This window comes from Rana temporaria, chromosome 2 (genome assembly GCF_905171775.1).
Source record: "Rana temporaria chromosome 2, aRanTem1.1, whole genome shotgun sequence".
Lineage (NCBI taxonomy): Eukaryota > Metazoa > Chordata > Amphibia > Anura > Ranidae > Rana > Rana temporaria.
Window position 1 is genome coordinate 1034888 of NC_053490.1, and position 22318 is coordinate 1057205.

Genomic DNA, 22318 nt, shown 5'->3' on the forward strand with positions numbered 1-22318 from the left:
TCCGACAATAAACGTTCTTGGAGGAAATTCCGATCGTCTGTAAGCAACGGAATCAAGCAGAAGAGCCGCACTGCCTGTTGAACTTCATCGATCTCAGCTCGTCGTACTTCTTATACGTCACCGCGTTCTTGACGTTCGGAATTTCCGACAAGATTTGTGTGACCGTGTGTATGCAACACAAGTTTGAGCCAGAATTCCATCGTAAAAAAAATCGTAATGTCCGATCGTGTGTACACGGCATCAGTTGTTGAGGAAACAAATAAGATGAAGGAAGTTCTCAGAACCGGTTTTACTTCTCGTCGTCTCATCACCGAGTGTAGATATAGACAGGTTCTCTTTGTGGTGCCGGAACATTATAAACACCACAATGTTCTGACCGGCAATCTATATTTGTATCACATGAAGCACAATATTTCTACATCAGGAAGGAAGCGTTTGTGTCGCATCGCCGCACACAGATGTGTGAAGTCACCCCAGAGAAAACCTCAAGATTTTACTACCGGCTTATTATACATCCCGCCGTCATTTCTACAAACCACAGAACCCGTCTGGTGGAGCCGAGACCTTCCCCCGTGTGACGAGACCTTCCCGTGTGTGACGAGACCTTCCCGTGTGTGACGAGACCTTCCCGTGTGTGACGAGACCTTCCCGTGTGTGACGAGACTTTATGTGATGGAGGAAGAAACTCATATTCACCCCAAACTCACTGTAACGGACACATGCATGCTGCCGGGACAGTTATAAGCTTCGTGCAGGGGGACTACAAGGAACTGCATGGCTTGTCACAAGTGGATGTACCACAGTGTATTCTGAGCTCAAAGGGTTAACTGGACAAGGGTCTCTGTCACTGCTGAATGCTAATGTTCCCTTCGCATAGCTAATGAACTCTCTTGTGGAGATAACAGCCTCCTGTGAGGTGTATGCTGAGGGGGATTATGTGTGAGTGATAATTGTTTTAAAGGTTAATTGAATTCTATTGTCTGATCAAGCTAAGTTGAGGAGCCGAAATGGCTAGCAGCTGATTGGCTCAAGGGAAGGTCATTGTTTCAAAGTGTGTGTATTGAAGTCCCCCCTGGGGGGGGGGGGAGTGTCATTTGTTTCTGTAGAGTTGTAACCAGATTTAAGGAGGAAAAATGTGACATTAAAGGTCTGTCTGCTTGACTCTGCAAACGTAGCACGTCTCGTTTCTTGGAAGGGCGTTCGATGGGATATACCGGCGGTACCTGCATATCGCAGCTTGCCAGGGAAAAGGACGTCTCCAACGGCTGAGACCCTCACACCAGTGGGTAGCCGTTACATTGGTGGCAGCAGTGGGATGGTCCTTTTATCCAAAGAGCAAGTGCTGAATGGAGTCGCAGTACGCCAGGCTGAAAAGATCCACACTGAAAGATTTATTAGAGAGTCGTGGTAGGAGCGCCAGCAACAGACCACGGAGGGAGCTGATAGCTGACCTGCTGGAGCTGGACGAAATGGATGGATCCATGGAAGGAACTGAGCCCCTTGCACCTGTCAGCGAGGAAGATGTAATTACTGGGATTGTACAGCGGAGATTATCCTTGTATCCAGAAACGTCCGTGGAACTAATCAACCAGCTGTTTCAGGAAGCAAGGGAGGAGATACAAACGAAGAGGGGACAAGAACTGGAACTGGTAAGAGCGAGACAGCCCATTACACCTGCAGTTCCTACCCCCCCACCTGCTGCTACAGGAAAGAAAATACCGTTCACTGCATTTAAAGCTTTTGTAGAAAGTGAGGAGGAAATCGATGGATATTTGGCGGACTTTGAGAGGCAGTGCTCACTACACCAGGTACCACCAGACCAATGGGTCACTATTTTGTCGGGGAAATTGTCGGGCAAAGCCAATGAAGCTTTTCGGGCTCTCGCCCCAGAGGATATTTTACAATACCAGCAAGTTAAAAAGGCGCTGCTAACCCGATACGCCGTAACGCCAGAAGCCTACCGCCGGCGCTTCCGGGAGTCCAAGAAGATGGCTGTGGACTCCCACATGGAATGGGCCAACCAGTTACAAAGGGTGGCATCCCTTTGGGTCCAAGGGTGCAAGGCCAACACCGGGGAGGAAGTATTGCAGCTGTTCCTAATGGAACATTTCTTCCAAGACCTGGCCGCAGACATACAAGACTGGGTACGAGATCGCCGGCCCGCTAACTTAAACGAGGCGGCTCGGCTAGCAGATGAGTACGCGGAGACAAGGAAAGTAAGCCAGGGTACTACACGGCTGGCTCAGAAGGTAGAACCGCGTACTCCAACCGTCACCCCACGCCCAGAGTTTCGGGCTCCAGTCCCACCACGTCCTCAGGGGCCTAGCAACTACCCCCGGGATTCGCCTAGGGTGACGTGCCATCACTGCAGCGACACGGGACATATTGCTCGTTATTGCCCGTTGAGAGCTACAAATAACAATTGGAGACGCACAACACCCAACACAGAGGTCACTCCATCACGTCCCTCTGCGGACCACTGCCTGGAGACCGAAGGGGGCCCTGAGGAATGTCTGGGAATTTGGTATGAGGCAGACCCAATACAAGCGGCCTCTCCGGATAACCGTCAGCATCACCGTCAGGAGGTACGAGTGAATGGACAAGTAGCACAAGGCCTAAGAGATTCCGGGACTACTATCACTCTGATTCAAAAACATCTGGTAAAGCCAGAGAACGTGTCCACTCGCACCGTTGCCGTCCGGGTTGCAGGGGGTGCTGTATTTCGCGTACCCACCACCCGGGTGCACTTAGACTGGGGAGCCGGGTCAGGAAAGACCACAGTTGGTATCATGGACAACCTACCTGCCGAGGTGGTGCTGGGCAACGACATTGGCCCTCTGACTTCGGCTTATTTACCTACACCTGCTGCTGCTTGTCCCGGGACCACCCGCGTTGCTGGAATCAACCCACTTGCTGCTGAGAACCGGGTAAGACTCCCTTCCCCGACATGTACTGTAGATCCGGCACAATATCACAGTCTAAAATGGGAATGTGACAAGTTGGCCAGTGAGAAATCAGAGATGCAACGACACTATGTCATGTATTATGAGATGTCCCGTGGCTTGAACATTGAAATGCACAAACAGGCGGAAATTGTCAAAAGATTAAATGGGATTTGCATCCAGGTGGTGCCGTATTTGTCCCAAGAGCATCAGCAACAGGTTTTGGGAGCCATTGAGAGAGCAAAGCAAGTGACTGTTCCAGAATTGAATTCTATTATTCACCTTCACCATCAGCTACCGTCTCCAACGGCTGATACCCTCTCACTACCAGTGGGTAGCCATTACAAAACCCTTATCCGAGCAAGCGCCCCCCTCCTACACCGTACCAGGACACATGCCCTCAACATGGGGTGGGTTGGTGCTTTGGGGCAGGGGGGGCAATGCACCCCCTGTTGATGGGGACAAGGGCCTCTTCCCGACAACCCTGGCCGTTGGTTGTCAGGGTCTGCAGGCGGCGGGCTTATCGGAATTTGAGAGCCCCCTTTAATAAAGGGGGCTCCCAGATCCCGGGCCCCACCCTATGTGAATGAGTATGGGGTACATCATACCCCTACCCATTCACCTGGTGGTAGAAAAATGTCAATAAAAAAAACACTACACAGGTTTTTAAAGTAGTTTATTAGGCAGCTCCGGGGGTCTTCTTACGACTTCGGGGGTCTTCTGCCGGGCACCACCGCTGTCTTCTTTCAGCTCTCTTACCAGCAGCAGCCCGGTCTTCTCCCTTCTTCGGGAGGTCTTCTTCCGACTTCTCCGCTCTCTTCTCCCGCTCTCCGGTTCTTTTTCTCTTCTGCCGGGCACCACCGCTGTCTTCTTTCAGCTCTTTCACCAGAGGGGGCCCGGTCTTCTGCGTCGCATTATTGATGGGCGCCCATAAGCCTGGCAGCAACCAGCAAGTGAGCTTACCCCGACACACAACCCCACTGCCCAGCCAAGAAAAACACGCCACGCCCACCCTGGTTTCCCCCCTCCCGGTGCCGGCCTCGGACTGTGGGCTGAAGCCCCTGGTGTTTTTGCCACCTAGTAACGCCCCTGATAGGGAGGGATCTGGAGGTGAGATCAGAGTGGAGGGATTAGGGGAGGGGGACTGGGGGTCTGATCAGAGTGAAGGGTTCTGGTGGGGGATCTGGAGGTGTGATCAGAGTGAAGGGATTAGGGGAGGGGGACTGGGGGTCTGATCAGAGTGAAGGGTTCTGGTGGGGGATCTGGAGGTGTGATCAGAGTGGAGGGATTAGGGGAGGGGGACTGGGGGTCTGATCAGAGTGAAGGGTTCTGGTGGGGGATCTGGAGGTGTGATCAGAGTGGAGGGATTAGGGGGGGGGGTCTGGGGGAGTGAACAGGCTGGGGGTACCTGGGGAGGAGTGATCTGGAAGTTTGTTTATGGGGGTGTGTGTCTGGGTGTGGGGGTGATCAGGGGGTATATGGGAGAGCTACAATGGAATGGTTTAGATCAAAGCCTATTCATGTGTTAGAATGGCCCAGTCACAGTCCAGACCTAAATCCCATTGAGAATCTGTGGCAAGACTTGAAAATTGCTGATCACAGACGCTCTCCATCCAATCTGACAGAGCGTGAGACTGGGATGCCATTAAAGTTCATGTGTGTGTAAAGGCAGGCGTCCTAATACTTTTGGTGATATAGTGTGAGTGTAAAGGCAGGCGTCCCAATACTTTTGGTGATATATAGCTAGATTCAGGATGGCGAGCGCATACTTGCGGCGGCGTATCTTATGGCATTTAGGCTACGCCGCCGTAAGTTCGCGAGGCAAGTACATGATTCACAAAGTACTTGCCTGCTAAGTTACGGCGGCGTAGCCTAAAGCGGGCGGGCGTAAGGGCGCCTAATTCAAAATAGGCTGAGGGGGCGTGTTTTATGTTAATTAGGCTTGACCCGACGTGATTGACGTTTTTTTGCAACTGCGCATGCGCCGTGTGCCTACATTTCCCAGTATGCATTGCGTCTAAGTCCGCCGCACGGGCCTATTGATTTTGACGTGGACATAAACAACGTAAATCCCTATTCACGGACGACTTACGCAAACAACGTAAAATTTTCGAATTTCGAAGCAGAAACGGTGGCCATACTTTAACATTGGCTACGCCACCTAGGGGGCATCTTTAACTTTAGGCGACCTATCTCTTACGTAAACGGCGTATCTGTACTGCGGCGGCCGGGCGTATGTTCGTGAATAGGCAAAAGTAGTGATTTACATATTCTACGCCGACCGCAATGGAAGCGCCACCTAGCGGTCAGCCTAAAAATTACACTTTAGGATACGAGGGTGTAAGACACTTACGCCGCTCATATCTGAGCCTAATTTAAGCGTATCTGGTTACCAGAATACGCCAGCCTAAGTCTCTCTGAATCTAGCTAGTAGTGTGCAAAGGCAGGCGTCCCAATACTTTTGGTGATGTAGTGTGAGTGTAAAGGGGGGAGCGCCCCAATTCTTTTGGTGATATAGTGTGAGTGTGTAAAGGCAGGCGTCCTAATACTTTTGGTGATATAGTGTGAGTGTAAAGGCGGGCGTCCCAATACTTTTGGTGATATAGTGTGAGTGTAAAGGGGGGCGTCCCAATACTTTCGGTAATGTAGTGAATGTGTAAAGGGGGGGGGTCCCAATACTTTTGGTGATATAGTGTGAGTGTAAAGGCGGGCGTCCCAATACTTTTGGTCATGTAGTGTGAGTGTAAAGGGGGGGCGTCCCAATACTTTTGGTAATATAGTGTGAGTATAAAGGGGGCGTCCCAATACTTTTGGTGATGTAGTGGGGAGGATCGTATCTCCTTCCCTCTATAGATCGGGGGCCCTCGGTATGATATTTGCACCCTGCACATCCTTGTCATATGGAGCCCAGAGCTTGTCTGGACGGGGGGGCCACAGAAGGTACCTACCTGGAGAAGACCTCCTCCTCCGCCCGCTCTCCACCATTCCTGGGCGATGTCCTCAGGATCTCATCACCGGGAAGTTTATATCTCTGCTGTCTCCTCGGGGGAGGTTTCCCCTGAAGGGCCATTAAACTTCTCTGAGGTCACCAGAGTCCAATCTCTCCTCCTCTCCGTCCTTCCGGGAGGAAGGGGCCACACAGGAGAGCGTCCAAGGGCCCCCCCCCCGCCAGACAACTTAACTCCTCACCTTCGGAATGGAGGAACCACGGACCTCCGAAGACTGGAAGCTTCTCCTGGATGGAAGGTGACAGAAAACACGAGACCCTACCAGTGTCGGGACAAGGAGGTCACCTAGAGCCCGGGGGGGGGGGGGGGGGGTCATGACAACCTGCCCCCCCCAAGATGTATGAGCATCATGTATCAGCAAAACCCCCCCCCCCTAAAAAATTGGGCACTAACCTGTGTACTTAACCCATAAGCATTCCCCTAAATCATAACTCATAGCAATTCTTACCCCTTGCTGCCCCCCAAATTGCCCCCCCCCCAACCTCCTGACCCCTGAACTCCGGTCACCAGAGCTCCCCAGTTCCTCTACACATCAGAGTCCACAGAGTTTTCTCTTGCACTGTAAGCAGAGGCGGGGCTCTCTAATTAGGCAGGTCGCCTAAGGCCTCGCGCTTTCAGGGGGCCTCGCGGCCGCCTAATTTTCCCGATGTAAGTGTTATGCCGCGTACACACCATCGTTTTCTGCGATGGAAAAAAACGTCATTTTCAAAAACGTCAATTTAATTGACCGTGTGTGGGCAAAAACGTCGTTTTATGTCTTCTAAAAAACGACAGAAAAAAATTGAAGCATGCTTCAATTTTATGTGTCGTTTTTGGCCGACGTCGTTTTCTGTGTTCTAAACATTGACCGTGTGTACGTAAAAACGTCGATTTAAGCCCGCGCATGCTCAGAAGCAAGTTAGGAGACGGCAGCGCTCATTCATGTAAAACGACTGTTCAGAATGGAATCAGCACATTCGTTAAGGTGTTTTTCAGCTTATAGACAAGAAAACGATATTTAAAGCACAGTCACTGAAAATCACGAATCGTATCTCACCAAACTTTTACTAACACGCAGCAACACGATATCAGCAAAAGAGGCCGTCTTCCGCATGGAAACGACCCTTTATAGTGACGTCGTGCGTGATTGACGGAACTGCGCTGTGCTAGAGCGTTGTGAAAAAGCGATGGTGTGTATGCTACGTCGTTGTTCAAATTGAAGTTTGAAAAATGACGTTTTTTTAAAGCACATAAAGCGTCGCATTTTTCCATCGCAGAAAACGATGGTGTGTACGCGGCATTAGGATGGGAGGGAATGTCAGTGTCCCCAAGCTGGCCGGGTGAGCGACCTGGGCTGGTAAAGGATCGCCGTCTTTCGTATAGAGCGCTGCCTGCTGCAGACGAATTGTAGAGGTGGAGGCGGAGCTACCGGAAGGGAGTGGTTAGTGTAGCAGTGGGTGTGCCCTTCAGTTCTTGGGCACCTCCCCTGCTTCCAGGGAGAATGTTCTGGAAGAGGGGAAGGGCTGGGAATTGGAGTGACAGGGAGCTCGTGTGGGGAGCCTGACCAATCCCCCAACTGGAATTGGCAGGGGGGGCAGGCCTCTTTCATAAGCTCAGGTCCAGCCCACCGGAGGGGGAGTTGTCGGCTGGGAGACGTGAAGAATGGAGTGTTAGATAGCAGCAGGAGGCCCGTCCCCATCTGGGGGGGAGGGTGCGAGCATCGGGGGAGGAGCTCAGGAGCTGGGAGGGAGCCTCATCCTGGTAATGGAAGAGGTGTCCTGGAACAGAGGATCCGGAGAAGCAGTCGGGATGCACGGTCCGGGTAAGTTCTTCACTGAGAACTCAGGGCAGGAGAAGGTCGGTGAGTGAGGCACAGTGGATATCTGGAGGAGGCACGCCAGGGGAGCTGGGTGCGAGGCCAGAGGAGAGACTGGGGGGGTTTGTGTAAAATCGATGCGGGCTGCGGGGCGCAGGATTTGCAGGTCGGGCTAGCTGGGATCAGTAGTCCACCAACGATGTCAAGCTGCTAAACTACTAGGAACCCGGGGAGGGGTACTGCAGGCCTCTGGCCTCTCAGCGTTCAGCAAGTCAGATAACCACCTGGGATTATTCAGGAACCCGGGGAGGGGTATTGCAGGCCTCTGGCCTATCAGTGTTCAGCAAGTCAGATGACCACCTGGGATTATTCAGGAACCCGGGGAGGGGTATTGCAGGCCTCTGGCCTATCAGTGTTCAGCAAGTCAGATAACCACCTGGGATTATTCAGGAACCCGGGGAGGGGTACTGCAGGCCTCTGGCCTATCAGCGTTCAGCAAGTCAGATAACCACCTGGGATTATTCGGGAACCCGGGGAGGGGTACGGCAGGCCTCTGGCCTCTCAGCGTTCAGCAAGTCAGATAACCACCTGGGATTATTCAGGAACCCGGGGAGGGGTACTGCAGGCCTCTGGCCTATCAGCATTCAGCAAGTCAGATAACCACCTGGGATTATTCAGGAACCCGGGGAGGGGTATTGCAGGCCTCTGGCCTCTCAGCGTTCAGCAAGTCAGATAACCACCTGGGATTATTCAGGAACCCGGGGAGGGGTACTGCAGGCCTCTGGCCAATCAGTGTTCAGCAAGTCAGATAACCACCTGGGATTATTCAGGAACCCGGGGAGGGGTACTGCAGGCCTCTGGCCTATCAGCGTTCACCAAGTCAGATAACCACCTGGGATTATTCAGGAACCCGGGGAGGGGTGCTGCAGGCTTCTGGCCTATCAGCGTTCAGCAAGTCAGATAACCACCTGGGATTATTCAGGAACCCGGGGAGGGGTAGTGCAGGCCTCTGGCCTATCAGCGTTCAGCAAGTCAGATAACCACCTCGGATTATTCAGGAACCCGGGGAGGGGTACGGCAGGCCTCTGGCCTCTCAGCGTTCAGCAAGTCAGATAACCACCTGGGATTATTCAGTAACCCGGGGAGGGGTACTGCAGGCCTCTGGCCTACCAGCGTTCAGCAAGTCAGATGACCACCTGGGATTATTCAGGAACCCGGGGAGGGGTACTGCAGGCCTCTGAGCGTTCAGCAAGTCAGATGACCACCTGAGATTATTCAGGAACCCGGGGGGGGGGGGGGTACTGCAGGCCTCTGGCCTATCAGCGTTCAGCAAGTCAGATAATCACCTGGGATTATTCAGGAACCCGGGGAGGGGTACTGCAGGCCTCTGGCCCTATCAGTGTTCAGCAAGTCAGATAACCACCTGGGATTATTCAGGAACCTGGGGGGGGGGGGTACTGCAGGCCTCTGGTGGAATGTTGGTAACCAGGCCCGCCATCGGGAATTATGGGGCCCCTTACACAGCTTCAGGCATGGCCCCCCTGGAGCAGAGAACCCGGGGCAAATTGAGAAGCAGGGGGGTGCAGCCGGTAATTGAGAAAATTGAGATGCGGGGGGAGGTGTGAATTGAGAAGCAGGGGGTGCCACGAATTGGGGAGGTTGCCCTGGGGACCTCTGGGCCCCTTACAAAAAAAATATAAAAAAAAATTATAAAAAAAAGTGGGTAGCCATCCGGGGCTCCTGGGGGTCTCTGGGCCCTTTAATTAAAAAAAAGGAAAATATATATAAAAAAGGGGGGGTTGCCAATGGGGCCCTGGGGACCTCTGGGCCCTTTAATAAAAACAAAAAAATATATATAATTTTTTTTTTATAAAAACAAAATAAAAAAAAGGGGGGCTGCCATCCAGGGCTCTGGGGACCTCGGGGGCCCCTTACAAAAAAAAAGAAAGAAATGGGGGTTGCCATCCGGGCCCCTGGGGACATCCGGGCCACTTACAGGTGTAATGCCTGTACCCCCCTGATGGCGGTCCTGTTAGTAACTAGTAGCAACCATCCGCTACACTGAAATAAGGGGCACCTTTATATCAGTGTCCTCCATGGAGGGACCCCTGGACTAGTCTGGGTGTGGCAGTCTCTCTATGGAGGGGGTGGGGATTATGCAGACACAGCGGTCCCCCGCACTGTGATATTTTTCTTGGGATAACGCAAAAGGCCGGTGCGCCGTCTTCCCTTTACTCTTCCTGTGGCCGGGCCCTTTGTGAGAGTGATAAAATAGGTCTGTTGGGCAGCGGGGAGGCGAGAAATTGTATTTTTGGAGGGCGGATTTAGATTGGTCGAAGTCTTGCTGGGACTTGGTCTTACACCACAGATGCTCAAGAGCGCAGTTATGTTTTTTTGACGAGGACGGAACTAGGATGGAAAAGAGGGTTTGCGCAAATCGCAGCAGTTGGTCTGGCAGCACTGACTCTGGGATTACCCATAGTTTGGGGTTGTTCCTCCTGGACCCATCCTCTAGGGGTCTGGCAACACTGACTCTGGGATTCCCCATAGTTTGAGGTTGTTCCTCCTGGACCCATCCTCTAGGGGTCTGGCAACACTGACTCTGGGATTCCCCATAGTTTGAGGTTGTTCCTCCTGGACCCATCCTCTAGGGTCTGGCAACACTGACTCTGGGATTCCCCATAGTTTGGGGTTGGTCCTCCTGGACCCATCCTCTAGGGTCTGGCAATACTGACTCTGGGATTCCCCATAGTTTGGGGTTGTTCCTCCTGGACCCATCCTCTAGGTCGCCCCCCATTTTATTCTTAAGCAAGGCGATTTCTTCAGATTGGGACATTTGGGCATCTACCATAGTATTGAATGACGTTGTCATATTACACATGGCTGTGGCTCCACCCTCTCTCCTAAGTCCTGTATCTCGGCTTTGGATTGGTGTACACAGGAGAGCATGTCAGAGGGGAGGAATGAGCGTAGGGATAGTAACATGTCCTTCAAGACAGTATCTGAGACCGGCTGGCCCAGGGCGGGAAAGGCAGCTATGGGACCAGGGTGGGATGCAGATCCTGAAGCCTGGGCCCCGCTTACCTCCATGCTTTGAGCCATGTTGTCCCTGACAGGAGAGTCCCTTCTGGCCTTGGACTTAGCTGGGCTGTGTGTGGATGGGGTAGAGGTCCCAGATGACCTCTCTCAGTCTAGGCCGGAGGATGTGAGATCTTTGTGGCCCGTATTCATTAGATGTTGGCTCTCTTGCTGGGATCGCACACGTATGTATTCTTTAGCCTCTATACCTGAACCTCATTCTTCTGGTGTAGCAGGTTGTATACAATATAAAGATGGGCCAATACACAGGCAGGGTCACGGCACCACTCCGGAAGGACTGGACTGGGACAAAAATTTGGCCCTGGACTTCACCCAGACTGGCCCATTTAAACTTTGAGTGTCCCATCACCAGCCTCCTTACATCAGAGTGTCCCCATCAGCAGCCTCCTTACATCAGAGTGTCCCCATCAGCAGCCTCCCTACATCAGAGTGTCCCCATCAGCAGCCTCCTTACATCAGAGTGTCCCCATCAGCGGCCTCCTTTCATCAGAGTGTCCCCCATCACCAGCCTCCTCACATCAGAGTGTCCCCCCATCAGCAGCCTACTTACATCAGAGTGTCCCCATCAGCAGCCTCCTTACATCAGAGTGTGCCCATCACCAGCCTCCTTACATCAGAGTGTGCCCATCAGCAGCCTCCTTACGTCAGAGTGTCCCCATCAGCAGCCTTCTTACATCAGAGTGTCCCCATCAGCAGCCTCCTCACATCAGAGTGTGCCCATCAGCAGCCTCCTTACATCAGAGTGTCCCCATCAGCAGCCTCCTTACATCAGAGTGTCCCCATCAGCAGCCTCCTTACATCAGAGTGTCCCCATCAGCAGCCTCCTCACATCAGAGTGTCCCCATCAGCAGCCTCCTTACATCAGAGTGTCCCCATCAGCAGCCTCCTTACATCAGAGTGTCCCCATCAGCAGCCTCCTTACATCAGAGTGTCCCATCAGCAGCCTCCTCACATCAGAGTGTCCCCATCACCAGCCTCCTCACATCAGAGTGTCCCCCCATCAGCAGCCTCCTTACATCAGAGTGTCTTCCCATCAGCAGCCTCCTTACATCAGAGTGTCCCCCCATCAGCAACCTCCTTACATCAGAGTGTCCCCATCAGCAGCCTCCTCACACCAGAGTGTCCCCCATCAGCAGCCTCCTTACATCAGAGTGTCCCCATCAGCAGCCTCCTCACATCAGAGTGTTCCCATCAGCAGCCTCCTCACATCAGTGTGTCCCCCTCTCCTCTTACTTGTAGTCACAGTTCTTCTCTTCTTCCTCTCTCCAGTCATGTGATAAGGGGAGAGAGGAAGGTAAGTCTGCCGGCTCTCCATCTCCCTCTGCAGGCTGGAAGGAGCAGATAGCCTAATTCTCTCTCCAGCGAGTGTCGGGACTCGGGAGCCGCTCCTCCTGACAGGAGTGAAATCACGATCAGTCACTGTCAGAGAGGAGCCGCTCCAGGAATGCAGCTGAACGGCCCACTCAGCCACCGGCCCACTGGGAAACTCCCAGTAGTCCCGTTGGCCAGTACATGCCCACCCTCAGGCATGGTATTTACAGGAATTTAGCGTTTATAGTGTATCGGCATTATTATAAAAATCTCTGCCCCCACCACTCTTTTTTTGTTTCAATGTTTTTTTATTGAGTATTTCAGATATAAACAGATTACAAATAAGATAAGACATTTCGATATGCACAGTATACATCCGTATAAAAACGTTTGAGTGGTTAATAATAACAAATAATAATAACAAATCATTAGCTAATCAGTAGAAAGAAGCCATAGCACGTGAAAATCCACCGGTCAAGGAAGCCTTACTTGTTGTCGTTACTTTTTTGGCCGTATAGACCTCAATGTTTGTCGAATGTAATACAGTCCATAGGGTTGAGTGCAATGAGAACCTCTAACGTCTACTTTCTGTGGACTGCTCTCGTAACATCTGATACAGAATTTATAGAGGGGTCGTTTTCCCAGTACGCGTGTCTCCAGTAGGATGTGGGTAACTGGTCTGAAGTTGGGTGGGAATTTCAGAATCTTCCCTCCTAAAACTAACAAACGATCTACTAACGGCCAAAACCGAGGGACACTATTCTGTACTCCTACTCCTGGACCCAAAACCAAGGGACACTATTCTGTCCTCCTACTCCTGGACCCAAAACCAAGGGACACTATTCTGTCCTCCGACTCCTGGACCCAAAACCATGGGACACTATTCTGTCCTCCTACTCCTAGACCCAAAACCAAGGGACACCATTCTGTCCTCCTACTCCTGGACCCAAAACTGAGGGACACTATTCTGTCCTCCTACTCCTGGACCCAAAACCAAGGGACACTATTCTGTCCTCCTACTCCTGGACCCAAAACCAAGGGACACTATTCTGTCCTCCTACTCCTGGACCCAAAACCAAGGGACACGATTCTGTCCTCCTACTCCTGGACCCAAAACCAAGGGACACTATTCTGTCCTCCTACTCCTGGACCCAAAACCAAGGGACACAATTCTGTCCTCCTACTCCTGGACCCAAAACCAAGGGACACTATTCTGTCCTCCTACTCCTGGACCCAAAACCAAGGGACACGATTCTGTCCTCCTACTCCTGGACCCAAAACCAAGGGACACTATTCTGTCCTCCTACTCCTGGACCCAAAACTAAGGGACACTATTCTGTGCTCCTATTCCTGGACCCAAAACCAAGGGACACTATTCTGTCCTCCTACTCCTGGACCCAAAACCAAGGGACACGATTCTGTCCTCCTACTCCTGGACCCAAAACCAAGGGACACTATTCTGTCCTCCTACTCCTGGACCTAAAACTAAGGGACACTATTCTGTGCTCCTATTCCTGGACCCAAAACCAAGGGACACTATTCTGTCCTCCTACTCCTGGACCCAAAACCAAGGGACACTATTCTGTACTCCTACTCCTGGACCCAAAACCAAGGGACACTATTCTGTACTCCTACTCCTGGACCCAAAACTAAGGGACACTATTCTGTCCTCCTACTCCTGGACCTAAAACTAAGGGACACTATTCTGTGCTCCTACTCCTGGACCCAAAACCAAGGGACACTATTCTGTACTCCTACTCCTGGACCCAAAACCAAGGGACACTATTCTGTCCTCCTACTCCTGGACCCAAAACCAAGGGACACTATTCTGTCCTCCTACTCCTGGACCTAAAACCAAGGGACACTATTCTGTACTCCTACTCCTGGACCCAAAACCAAGGGACACTATTCTGTCCTCCTACTCCTGGACCTAAAACCAAGGGACACTATTCTGTACTCCTACTCCTGGACCCAAAACCAAGGGACACTATTCTGTGCTCCTATTCCTGGACCCAAAACCAAGGGACACTATTCTGTCCTCCTACTCCTGGACCCAAAACCAAGGGACACTATTCTGTCCTCCTACTCCTGGACCCAAAACCAAGGGACACTATTCTGTCCTCCTACTCCTGGACCCAAAACCAAGGGACACTATTCTGTCCTCCTACTCCTGGACCCAAAACCAAGGGACACTATTCTGTGCTCCTACCCCTGGACCCAAAACCAAGGGACACTATTCTGTACTCCTACTCCTGGACCCAAAACCAAGGGACACTATTCTGTCCTCCTACTCCTGGACCCAAAACCAAGGGACACTATTCTGTGCTCCTACTCCTGGACCCAAAATTAAGGGACACTATTCTGTACTCCTACTCCTGGACCCAAAACTAAGGGACACTATTCTGTGCTCCTACTCCTAAACCCAAAACCAAGGGACACTATTCTGTGCTCCTACTCCTGGACCCAAAACTAAGGGACACTATTCTGTCCTCCTACTCCTGGACCCAAAACCAAGGGACACTATTCTGTCCTCCTACTCCTGGACCCAAAACTAAGGGACACTATTCTGTCCTCCTACTCCTGGACCCAAAACCAAGGGACACTATTCTGTGCTCCTACTCCTGGACCCAAAACTAAGGGACACTATACTGTACTCCTATTCCTGGACCCAAAACCAAGGGACACTATTCTGTGCTCCTACTCCTGGACCCAAAACTAAGGGACACTATTCTGTACTCCTACTCCTGGACCCAAAACTAAGGGACACTATTCTGTGCTCCTACTCCTGGACCCAAAACTAAGGGACACTATTCTGTCCTCCGACTCCTGGACCCAAAACCAAGGGACACTATTCTGTGCTCCTACTCCTGGACCCAAAACCAAGGGACACTATTCTGTCCTCCTATTCCTGGACCCAAAACCACGGGACACTATTCTGTCCTCCTACTCCTGGACCCAAAACCAAGGGACACTATTCTGTACTCCTACTCCTGGACCCAAAACCAAGGGACACTATTCTGTCCTCCTACTCCTGGACCCAAAACCAAGGGACACTATTCTGTGCTCCTACTCCTGGACCCAAAACCAAGGGACACTTTTCTGTCCTCCTACTCCTGGACCCAAAACTAAGGGACACTATTCTGTACTCCTACTCCTGGACCCAAAACCAAGGGACACTATTCTGTCCTCCTACTCCTGGACCCAAAACCAAGGGACACTATTTTGTCCTCCTACTCCTGGACCCAAAACCAAGGGACACTATTCTGTCCTCCTACTCCTGGACCCAAAACCAAGGGACACTATTCTGTGCTCCTACTCCTGGACCCAAAACCAAGGGACACTATTCTGTGCTCCTACTCCTGGACCCAAAACTAAGGGACACTATTCTGTCCTCCTACTCCTGGACCCAAAACTAAGGGACACTATTCTGTCCTCCTACTCCTGGACCTCTCTGCTTCCTTTGATACGGTTGACCACCCCCCCCCCCTCCTTCTCAAAAAACTCCACACCTTTGGTCTCCATGACTGTACTCTTCAATGGTTCTCTTCCTACTTATCCAACCGCACCTTCAGCGTTACTTACAACTCTACTTCCTCCTCTCCTCTTCCTTTCTCTGTTGGGGTCCCCCAAGGTTCTGTTCTTGGACCTCCCTGGGTCAGCTGATTGCCTCCCACGGCTTCCAATACCACCTCTATGCTCCAAACTCCTTGAACGTTTGGTCTACGACCAGCTGAGCCGCCACCTCATCGAGAATAACCTTCTGGATCCCCTTCAGTCTGGATTTCGCCCTTAAAACTCAACAGAAACGGCCCTCCTAAACTCACAAATATCTTACTAACAGCAAAAACCAATGGACACTATTCTATACTCTTACTCCTAGACCTTCCGGCTGCCTTTGATATAGTGGACCGCCCCCTGCTCCTCAAAAAACTCTTATTGTTGGGGTTCCCCAAGGTTCTGTTCTTGGACCTCTCCTATTCTCGATCTACACCTCCTCCCTGGGTCAGCTGATAGCTTCCCATGGCTTTCAATGTCATTTCTACACTGATGACACCCAAATCTATCTCTCTACCCCTCAGTCCACCCCATCAGTCTCCTCACCCATCACTCATTTACTATCAGATATATCAGTCTGGATGTCACACCACTTCCTCAAACTCCAGCAATCCGAAAACCGAGCTCATAATATTTCCTCCCCTGACTTCTCTGCCAAGATCAATGGAACAACTATCAAGCCGTCCCCAGATTAGGGTGACCACGTGTCCCGGATTGCCCAGGACAGTCCCGCATTTTGCAGGTCTGTCCCGGCACCTTCATTCCAGGACAATACAGTGTCCCGGAAATGAAACTAACACCGTCACCCCCCCTCCCCCACGCCAATCTGATGCCCCCAAAAAAGGCCGCCACATCACCGCTTTATTCACTGACAGTACTTGTCCTGGCCGGGAATGCCTGGAAGAGCACAATCCCCGCCCCCTGCTTGTGATTGGAGAAAACATAAATCCCGCCTCTTGTGTCCAATCACTGTGCTGTGATTCGTTAGAGCACAAGTTGATTTTTGGGAAGGGAGGGTGTCCCTAAAATGGTAGTTTAGAAATGTGGTCACCCTAGTCCACATGTCAGGGTGATAGGTGTAATCCTGATTTATCCTTTAGGCCCCATATCCAATCACCTTCCAAATCTTTCTCCCTGAACCTCTGAAACATCTCCAAAATACGACCCTTCTTAACCCTTCAACTTAATGGATCTAAAACAGAACTCCTCTTCCTCCATGCAAACCGAAACAAAAATCCAAGCGCGACGTTCTCACCACCCACCATCCTTGGACAGACCATCACCACCAGCACTAAAGCCAAAAGCCTCGGAGTCATCTTTGACTCAGACATGAAGATGGACGCACAAATAGGGTCAGCAGTCCGCGGATCTCACCACCTTCTTCCCCTTCATCCCGGAAGGAGACACAGCAGTAGTAGTTGGAACAATCATCAATTCCCGACTCGACTACACAAACTTTCTCTACCTAGTGCTGGCCATACACCCTATGAAAAATCCTCAGAACGAACGTTCGAAAAAAGAAAGGAACTGTCTGAAGGACCAAATTTCGGCCAAATTTCCGTATAGTGTATGGCCAGCATAGGACTTCCCAAATACCAAATTTCACATCTACAAGTTGTCCAGAACACGGCAGCCAGACTGGTAACTGTAAAAATCCCTGGGAATCCATCACCCCGTCCCTGAGGACCCTCCATTGGCTAGCCGTGAAGGATCGGGTTACATTTAAGACCCTCTGCCTTACTCACCAATGTACACAAGGAAAAGCCCGCAATACCTATGCGAGAAAATAAAGCACTACACCCCAAGTTCCCCCTCCGGTCAACTAACCAGAACCTCCTCCACATCCCCAAGACCCACTAAAAATAAAAAGGAGAACGAAGATTCGCAGACCAAGGATCCCGGCTATGGCACACTCTACCCACGGACATCCGTTTGGAAGAAAACCATCGGGCCTTCAGGAAGAAGCTTAAGACCCTCCTCTTCTTAAGACACAGGCGGACACTGGCTGCAATAGCGCCTTGAGATGATTTAGTTCGCGTTTGTAGCGCTATACAAGTTACTCATTCATTCATTCAACCAATGGCACCACAAAGCTCCCAAATCACTCCCTCGTTCCCTCTCACCACCTCAACTACTGAAACTCCCATCTTATTGGATTACCTTTACATAGGCTCCTCCTCCCTTCGGTCCATCGTGAATGCTGCTGCCAGACTCATCCACCTTACCAATCCTTCAGTGTCTGCTACTCCGGGTCTTGGGCATTCACAAATTCTTTGTTCCCCAGGGCAGTGCCCAGCCCCCCCCCCATACCATTTATTTTACAATCCATCAACTATTATGCCCTGTACACACGCTCAGAATTTTTGACAACAAATGTTCGATGGGAGCTTGTTGTCGGAAATTTCCAACCGTGTGTAGGCCCCATCGGACATTTGCTATCGGGAATTTTTTGACAACAAAAATTTGAGAGCTGGTTCTCAGATTTTCCGACAACGTTGTTGTACACGATTCCAACGCACAAAATTCCACGCATGCTCGGCATCAAGCAGAAGAGCCGCACTGGCTATTGAACTTCATTTTTCTCAGCTCGCCGCACGTGTTGTATGTCGCTGCTTTCTTGACATTCTGACAACATTTGTTCCGACAACGCGGTTTTGTTGTCGGAATTTCGGATTGTCTGTAAGCGGCATCAGTCTAGAAAGGCTGTTTTTTTTTTTAATGTTTAGTTTTCATTGACTTCAAGAGGGTTTGGGCCTGGAGCCTGAATTTCAGTAAAGTTCCCGAACTTGTCTTTAACCGAACGTTGGTGGATATGGACCTGTTTTCCAAGACTGACTCAAGAGGCTCATATTCTCACAAGCAAAGTTCAGAATTTTCAAGTAAGATATGACTATGAAGGCTCCTTCGATCGCCGTAAGAAGTATCCTCACCCAAAGGCCAACAGCCTGAACCCCGGACACGTCTCAAAACCCCAAACTCAAGAGGCTCATATTCTCACAAGCAAGGTTCAGGATGACGTTGGATCCACAAAACTGAACCTTGGAGGCAAAACCAACTATGAGAGAAACATGGAGGAAACTCCGCACCAAGTTTAGAAAGAGAAGCATGGTCAATGTTTTGGCTGCTTTCGGTCCAGTTTTCCGAGACTGAACATTACCGCCACGGAAAACACGAATTGTTGGCGTTTTTTTAAGGAAAGTCTTTTTTTCAGGCTGTTCCGGATTTCCCTCATTTTCACCCCGTAGATGATCGGGTCGGCAGCTGCCGGGATCACGTAGTTTAGGATGCTGATTGTGTTCTGAACATCACTTGAAATGAGATGTCCCATTCGATAGATGATGGAAGAAGACAACCCAGAAGAATAGGTCACCACGGCCACCAACAGATGGGCACTACAGGTTTGTCTGGCCTTGTCCCGAGCCTTTCCCTCTACTAAGTTCATGACGGTGTAAAGAATTCTCAAGTAAGATATCACTATGAAGGCTCCATCCATCGCCGTGAGAAGTATCCTCACCCAAAGGCCAACAGCCTGAACCCCGAACACGTCTCCACACCCCAAATTCAAGAGGCTCATATTCTCACAAGCAAAGTTCAGGATGACGTTGGATCCACAAAACTGAACCCTCGAGGTGAAACCAACGATGAGAGAAACAAAGAGGAAACTCCGCACCAAGCTTAGAAAGAGAAGCACGGCCAACGTCTTCTCCGTCATGATAAGGTGGTAACGGAGGGGTAGAACGATGGCCACATACCTGTCCACAGCTATCAGGAGGAATAGGTTTGAGCTGAAGGTCCCGGCCATGTACAGAAAGGACATCTGGGTGAGGCACTCGGCCAACGTTATCCTCTCCAGTCCAAACATCATCCCAAGAAGGAATTTCGGCATGACGGTCATAGCATAGGAGACGTTCAACGAGAAGACCATAGAGATGAGAATGTACATGGGCGAGCGTAGAGTCTTCTCCGTCCAGATGACATACGCCATGGTGCAGTTCCCAGTCAGTATCAGGATATCGATCACAAGGATCGGGATGGCAAAGAATTGTCTGGACTCTGAGATCCCAGGAAAGCCGCGCAGGCGGAAGTCAGTGTGAGAGAAGCTAGAATTCGAGGCTTGGTCTTCCATCCCGAGAACCTAAAACAAGAGAAGGAGAGCAAGTCTTCTTTTCAGGTTCATACAAAGTAACATTGTTTATAAACATTGATCAGACGGGAGATAGAGAGATACAAAGTAACATTGTTTATAAACATTGATCAGACAGGAGATGGAGAGATACAAAGTAACATTGTTTATAAACATTGATCAGACGGGAGAGAGAGATACAAAGTAACATTGTTTATAAACATTGATCAGACAGGAGATAGAGAGATACAAAGTAACATTGTTTATAAACATTGATCAGACTGGAGATAGAGAGATACAAAGTAACATTGTTTATAAACATTGATCAGACGGGAGAGAGAGATACAAAGTAACATTGTTTATAAACATTGATCAGACGGGAGATAGAGAGATACAAAGTAACATTGTTTATAAACATTGATCAGACGGAAGATAGAGATACAAAGTAACATTGTTTATAAACATTGATCAGACGGGAGATAGAGATACAAAGTAACATTGTTTATAAACATTGATCAGACGGGAGATAGAGAGATACAAAGTAACATTGTTTATAAACATTGATCAGACGGGAGAGAGAGATACAAAGTAACATTGTTTATAAACATTGATCAGACAGGAGATAGAGAGATACAAAGTAACATTGTTTATAAACATTGATCAGACGGGAGATAGAGAGATACAAAGTAACATTGTTTATAAACATTGATCAGACGGGAGATAGAGATACAAAGTAACATTGTTTATAAACATTGATCAGACGGGAGATAGAGAGATACAAAGTAACATTGTTTATAAACATTGATCAGACGGGAGATAGAGAGATACAAAGTAACATTGTTTATAAACATTGATCAGACGGGAGATAGAGAGATACAAAGTAACATTGTTTATAAACATTGATCAGACGGGAGATAGAGAGATACAAAGTAACATTGTTTATAAACATTGATCAGACGGGAGATGGAGATACAAAGTAACATTGTTTATAAACATTGATCAGACGGGAGATGGAGAGATACAAAGTAACATTGTTTATAAACATTGATCAGACGGGAGATAGAGAGATACAAAGTAACATTGTTTATAAACATTGATCAGACGGGAGATAGAGAGATACAAAGTAACATTGTTTATAAACATTGATCAGACAGGAGATAGAGATACAAAGTAACATTGTTTATAAACATTGATCAGACGGGAGATAGAGAGATACAAAGTAACAATGTTTATAAACATTGATCAGACGGGAGATAGAGAGATACAAAGTAACAATGTTTATAAACATTGATCAGACGGGAGATAGAGATACAAAGTAACATTGTTTATAAACATTGATCAGACGGGAGATAGAGAGATACAAAGTAACATTGTTTATAAACATTGATCAGACAGGAGATAGAGATACAAAGTAACAATGTTTATAAACATTGATCAGACGGGAGATAGAGATACAAAGTAACATTGTTTATAAACATTAATCAGACAGGAGATAGAGAGATACAAAGTAACATTGTCAGGTTAAGGATTGGGTCCAGGTTATGTGTCAAAGCAAAACCCCAAGAAGTGACAACAAATAAATAAAATTGCCCCTCCCCCAGCTTACTGTAGGGAACGTTGTGATACTCGGGATGACTTCCCTTCCCCCACAATCCAGGAAGAGCCGGAAGTCTCGTGTCCTCCTCTCTCCAACATTGGAATCCACCAATTCTATCTCATTCTACACCATCACAGAGGCCTTCTTCTCCCTTCCCGATGACTCTGGTGAGAGGGGCAGCGAGACGACTGGATTGGTTGTCCCAGCCGGAAAAAAGGCGGGACTGAGGGGTAGGAGGAGTACAAATCTCTGTTAGTTGTTCCTCCAGTGAAACAAACAATTTATTCTTCATCTGATGGGGGGCAGAACTTTACCATTTTAGGAATAGGTTAAGGGTTAGGCATTGGGCGGGGTGAGAAGAGTTTATTTTAGGAGTCTACCCACTGATCCACCGTGTACCCCTCACCTTACCTCCCTCATGGTAGAAATCATCTACCCACTGATCCACCATGTACCCCTCACCTTACCTCCCTCTATGTAGAGATAATTTTCCCATTGGCCCACCATGCACTTCTAATCTCACCCCTTCCTGTCAGGGATCACCTACCCACTAATCCACCATTAACTCCTCAACTCACCTCTGTACTGTTAGGGATGATCTACCCACTGATCCACCATGCATTTCTCTTCTCATATTTCTCCCTCCTAGGTTTATTGGCCCATGAACCCACCATGTACTCCTCATCTCACCTCCATCCTTTCAGAATGCATCTACCCACTGATCCACCATGTACTTCTCATCTCTTTACTGTTAGGTATGATCTACCCACTGATCCATCATGCATTCATCATCTCACCTTTTCCTGCCTAGGTTCATCAACCCTCTTATCCACCATGTACTCCTCATCTCACCTCCCTTCTGTCAAAATACATCTACCCACTGATCCA

At 49.6% G+C, this 22318-nt stretch overlaps 1 protein-coding gene across 1 annotated transcript; it reads right to left on the bottom strand.

The window, feature by feature from the left end:
* Positions 1–18627: 18627 nt before the first annotated feature.
* LOC120928760 (olfactory receptor 52E8-like) lies at positions 18628–19931 on the bottom strand. Its single transcript, XM_040339751.1, has one exon. It carries the CDS (start codon positions 19834–19836, stop codon positions 18820–18822), a length of 1017 nt encoding a protein of 338 aa, XP_040195685.1. The 5' UTR covers positions 19837–19931; the 3' UTR covers positions 18628–18819.
* Between the last annotated feature and the right edge of the window lie 2387 nt (positions 19932–22318).

Excerpts from the sequence above, each read along its gene's own strand:
- LOC120928760 (XM_040339751.1), bottom strand. The coding sequence starts at position 19,836 with ATGGAAGACCAAGCCTCGAATTCTAGCTTCTCTCACACTGACTTCCGC.